The 5,528-nt window shown below is 33.5% G+C and overlaps 1 protein-coding gene across 1 annotated transcript; it reads left to right on the top strand.

Annotated features, from left to right (window-relative positions):
• Positions 1-1,958: 1,958 nt before the first annotated feature.
• LOC111915460 (probable protein phosphatase 2C 46) lies at positions 1,959-4,564 on the top strand. Its single transcript, XM_023911122.3, has 5 exons — positions 1,959-2,353; positions 2,581-3,008; positions 3,098-3,465; positions 3,717-3,953; positions 4,037-4,564. Exons 2-5 carry the CDS (start codon positions 2,693-2,695, stop codon positions 4,337-4,339), a joined length of 1,224 nt encoding a protein of 407 aa, XP_023766890.2. The 5' UTR covers positions 1,959-2,353; positions 2,581-2,692; the 3' UTR covers positions 4,340-4,564.
• Positions 4,565-5,528: the final 964 nt, after the last annotated feature.

The raw sequence follows: 5,528 nt of genomic DNA, 5'->3' as shown, positions 1-5,528 counted from the left end.
GGTGTATACCCTATAGTGAGCTTGAACCCGGGCCTCCACTGTAAAAGGAGGAGGGGCTTCCGTTGATTTCGTTTGTCGGTTCCAAAAAAATTAACCATCATGGTAGTAAAAACAATTTAACACAACTTTTATATAACTAATAAATTTTTTTTTGAAATTAATATATAGTAAAAATAAATCCAATTTGTCAAGAAGAACTCAAAAGCACGAGGCTCTATATTTAACCATTAAATATCTTGATCCGTTACTTTATCTATTTGATAGGTTAAGTGGGTAAAGCTAAGGCAAACCAATGTTTCATCTCACTCCTATACGGAACAAGTCCTACACGTCATCCTCTATAATAAATAAACGTTTTTTTTTGCTACTTGTCAATCTCTTATAAGTTTTGACACTTGTCATTTTGTAGTATTTTTAAATTAAATAATATCCACATGTCATTTTATAGATTTTTTGAAATTTTAAAATTAAAAAGTCACATAATAGTTATATTTATATATATAAAGTATTTATTGTAATAAATGTGACAGTAAATTGCAATGAATATGTTTATTCTTCCTTATTATTTCTAAATTTTATTTTAAAAAAAATTTAATGTTACACTTTAATATTTAATATTTATTTAATCAACCCGTGTAATATACGAGTTTAACACCTAGGTTTTTATTATTAAGAAAATTCCAACATCAGCTATTAACTTATTTTGTTTCATCTTAAACAATTATAATTATGATATTTTTACCAAAATTATGACCTCAAATACCATTCTCATTCATCACCTATAGTGACAATAAATGCAAACTCAAACCATTCTTGGAGCCAACACATTGAGACGAAAGATATATGGGGTGCTTCATTCTTTTTCTTGGTTTTCAAGTTATAACTCACAACAAATACATATGCAAAACACAATATGCCTATGCCTCTAACATTCTTCAAGAGTACACATCTGAGAACAAGATTGATTAGACTCCTCTAAAGCTTAATTTCAAGTTATACCCTGATGATTGATCACATCTACCCCGCCATAGATGTTTCTTGAACTCGTGGGCTTATTGATATTCTTACAGTTACTCGTAATGATATCACTTTGACAATTCATATAGTTTGTCAATTTATGGCCTCTCCTGACTCATATGACTGCTCATTATGTTTATGTTCTTGCATTACATAAAAACAAGATGTTTTCATGGACTTTACTTCTATACCTCATTGCCACTTGTAGATTAACTGTGTTATGTCAAACTGCCGTTCTACTTTCAAATATTGTTTCATTCTTGGAGATTATCTTATCTCATTCATGTTTCCTTCAAAGACATGACAATAAACAAATTACTGAACCCATCTTCCCATGATATTTATTTACTTTTATTTTCAAACTCAACCATACCTTCACATATACCATCTTGAGTTTTGTTGGGAGGAAAGAAATACTAATAGGATTAAATTTTGGATTTTTTCTCCCTTGTACAAATTACCTATTTTCCCAATTTCATGCCCGGATGGAGAAGCCACACCGTAAATATCAAACATCCGAGGCAGAGTTCCCGCATCCTGCTTCCACCCATTTTCCCATTTTCCTTCTTTATGTCCATCACAAACTGGGAGAACCACCCCGCAAGTATTTCTCTTTCTTCCATCTATCCACCAATGAGTTTATTTTCTTATGATTTTCTACCATTCTACATCTAATCACCCACACCTTATGTCTTAATTTAACACGATTATAGGGATTTACTTGTATTATTTTATAGTTCAATTACTTTAATCAATTCATAAAAATATATTTTTCTCTTTCACGATTGGATTCCTAATTAAGTTAAGATAGTTTATTATTATTTTTTTTAAATAACCATGTTTGACCTCAATTTATAGATCCCACAAAAACCCATTTGGATTTGCTGGCTTTCAGCCATTTATTTTGTTGTTTTTCTTCTTCTAGACGAGGAGAGTGGTTCTTGTCTGCTGATAATAGAAAGCAAATGTTCGTTTTGTTTAATCACACATCACCCCAAAGACACCGATTGTTTAAATTAAAAGAAAAATAAATAAATATAATTAAATAAAAACCTTCTCTTCACTCTCTTCAATTATCTTTATCTTCCCATTTCTCCTCCCTTCTTTCTCTCTCCATCTTCATCTTCTCTTTATGCTCACAACAAAATATCCCAAAACATATACATATACATATATTTATGTACAAAGTTTTGATTTTTGATGGATCTACAGATCTAACCCATCTAAACTCACATGGGTTTGCTCTAAACTCATTCAGATCTCCATCTTTTTCATTTGTTATGATCCATTAGCTTAACAAAAACCACACTTGGAAAAAAAAGCCTAACTTTCAACTGTAAGTCTTCAATCTTCTTCTTTAACTTTTCTCTAAAATGGGTGGCCTGTCTTTCATTATTTTATCGCTTTTCATCTTCCTATTTCAATTTTCTTACTGGGTTTTTCAGCAATCTTTAATTTTTCCCCTTGCAGCAGTTGTCTTTTTAAAGATTCAGCTTAATTAGGTCATGAATCATGATCCTATTTGTGCATATAGTTTTTGATTCTTTAGTTTACACTATGCAGGAAACTCGAAACTCGATAAAAGAAGATTCTGCGTCGATACACTCTTGTTTCACATCCATTTTCTGATGTTGAAAAATCGTCAAATCGGTGGTAACTTGTGGTGAAATGAGGGATGTTATCAACATTGATAAACTTTCTAAAAGCCTGTTGGCGACCCTCCGATCGTTACCCATACACCGGTTCCGACACAGCCGGAAAACAAGACGGACTTCTTTGGTATAAAGACCTCGGCCACCATTTAAATGGCGAGTTCTCCATGGCTGTTGTTCAAGCCAATATGTTACTCGAAGATCAAAGCCAGATTGAATCCGGTTCTTTAAGCTTTCTCGATTCTGGCCCCTATGGAACTTTTATCGGCGTCTACGATGGTCATGGTGGGCCCGAAACATCGCGTTATGTCAACGATCATCTTTTTCAAAATCTCAAAAGTAAGTCAATACAAAAACCCAAATCAATAAAGTCACTAGTAAGCAAGTAGAACATGAAATTGATGTAAATTTGTGTGGATTTTTTTTAGGGTTTACTACAGAACAACAGTCGATGTCGATTGATGTTATACAGAAGGCGTTTCAGGCAACTGAAGATGGGTTTTTGTCGATTGTCGCTAAACAATGGATTGTGAAACCTCAATTAGCTGCTGTTGGATCTTGCTGTTTAGTTGGTGTGATTTGTAATGGCGTTCTTTATATTGCTAATGCTGGTGATTCACGAGCTGTTTTAGGGAGAGTTGTGAAGGCGACTGGTGAAGTTATTGGGATTCAATTGTCCACTGAACATAATGCGAGTATTGAATCTGTAAGACAGGAGCTTCATCGATTGCATCCTGATGATCCTCAGATTGTCGTTTTGAAACATAATGTTTGGCGTGTCAAAGGCCTTATACAGGTATCATCATCATCATCATCATCATCATCATAATTTTATTGACTGATTGATAGTGGCTCAAATCATGAATAGCAATGTAAGGTCAAATAACGTTTATTTGTACATATTAAGTTCTTATATAGACAAAAAGCATCTCAATTAGGTCATCGGGTAATTAGTTGACCAAGTCAAAATGTATTTTTCTATTTTCCAAAAAAAAGCAGCATTTAACATGAGGTTTGTATTTTTCTATTTTCCAAATTATATTGCAGATATCTAGATCTATAGGTGACGTATACCTCAAAAAAGCAGAATTTAACCGTGAACCCTTATACGCCAAATTTCGGCTCCGCGACCCGATCCGCCGACCCATTTTAACCGCCGACCCGTCAATATCGACCCATGAACTCCAACCGGATGACCGATTTCTCATATTTGCATCCGATGGTCTTTGGGAACACCTCACCAATCAAGAAGCAGTTGATATAGTTCAAAATCACCCAAACAATGTAACATTTTTTTTTTTTTACTTTATCTAGACATATATTGTAACATTTTTTTTTTGTACATTCTTTAATTTTTTATGATACAGGGAAGTGCTAGAAGGCTAGTGAAAGCAGCATTACAAGAAGCAGCTAAAAAGAGAGAAATGAGGTATTCAGATTTGAAGAAGATCGAGAGGGGCGTAAGGCGTCATTTTCACGATGACATCACCGTTGTAGTTGTGTTTCTTGATTCGAATTTAGTGAGTAAAGCAAGCTCATGTAAAGGGCCGAATTTGTCTTTGAGAGGGGGTGGTGTAAACATGGCGGCAAAAACTTTGGCACCACTGTCAACCGCCACAGAGATAAGTAGCACCACCACTGCTGCCGCCACAGCCGCCACAGCCATGTGAGTTGTGGGTGTTGGGTAGTTTTTATGAATCTCTAATTTTAATTCTTTGATGTACAAGGTAACATTTTAACTCGAACCCATGTTTGTTTATTTTGGTTTCTTGAGAGATAAAAGAAGAAATGGTAGAAGAATCTGGGAAAAGATAGAATTTTCAGGTGTCTGTCATTTATCGTGTAAATGCTGTAAAACCATGTTGTTAGAAATTGAGAATCGTTTTTTCGATTCAGTAACGATCTTTTTTGGGATTTGTGTGATTTATTGGTTTTGGGGACGATGTGAAATTTGATTTTTAGGGATTGATTGATCGATCACTTTCGTTCACTGAGAGTTTATATTGTTCTTTGTATTATATGCTTGATGGATGCCTCTTTTGATGTTGTTCTTCGAAGATTTGGGCTATATGTATTTAATTTGTTCATTGTTTTAGACATGAAGTCGATTTTTTTTTCTTTTTCAGATGCGAGAATTGAACATCTCAACCACACTGTCAACACTCTTGTTCTTATAGCATCTTGATGGTAAATTAAGGAGTGATCTAACCAATATAAATATTTATCCTTTTTACCGAAATAATCATTATTTTTTTTAGTTTAGTAAAATGACCAAAATGTCCGGAACAATGAATTCTGGAGTCAAGTCGACAAGCCCATTCTAGAATTCAGTCCAATATTCTAGACTAGCAATTCCGGAGTGGGTTTTTGTAGTGTGTTCATTTTTATAATGTGTTCATTTTAAATTAATGGTCATTTGTGGTGTTTATATTTTTGTGTTTAATTATGGTTAAGTGGTCGTTAACTTTTATATGATTTATGGAAAAAAATTGTATTACAAAAACAAATAAATCTAGTGCAAATGTACCCTTACTTTTGTCTTGTAATCCATACAATTTGTGCAATTTTCTTTATATATGAATTGTCCTAGGTTTAAGTGCTACCCTTTATGCTCACATGCCAAAGGTCTAACATTTCTATGAACTAATATAAGAACACTCTACAATCCTTTTTATTGTCAGAGTGTTGTGGTATGTTTGTGCCCTTCGCACGAGTGAGTTTTGTTGGGTTTTATTTTAAAAAATAGTTTCATAAACTAGAAAGTTTGGCAAATAAAAAACTTGAGATTTCAAAATAATAAGCAAATTTATTATATTCACCGAGGATCATCTTGCTAGTTGTAAAAAGATTAAATACCAA

The sequence above is a fragment of the Lactuca sativa genome, chromosome 3 (assembly GCF_002870075.4).
Source record: "Lactuca sativa cultivar Salinas chromosome 3, Lsat_Salinas_v11, whole genome shotgun sequence".
NCBI classification, from domain to species: Eukaryota; Viridiplantae; Streptophyta; class Magnoliopsida; order Asterales; family Asteraceae; genus Lactuca; species Lactuca sativa.
Note: the sequence above shows the minus strand (reverse complement) of the source record. Positions and strands in the feature narration are given on the sequence as shown.

What these genes read in the sequence shown, in the direction of transcription:
- LOC111915460 (XM_023911122.3), top strand. Translation starts at nt 2,693, where the DNA reads ATGTTATCAACATTGATAAACTTTCTAAAAGCCTGTTGGCGACCCTCC. An exon ending in GTGTCAAAGGCCTTATACAG is followed by an intron (nt 3,466 to 3,716) that starts GTATCATCATCA and finishes ATTATATTGCAG; the next exon opens with ATATCTAGATCTATAGGTGA. An exon ending in TTCAAAATCACCCAAACAAT is followed by an intron (nt 3,954 to 4,036) that starts GTAACATTTTTT and finishes TTTATGATACAG; the next exon opens with GGAAGTGCTAGAAGGCTAGT.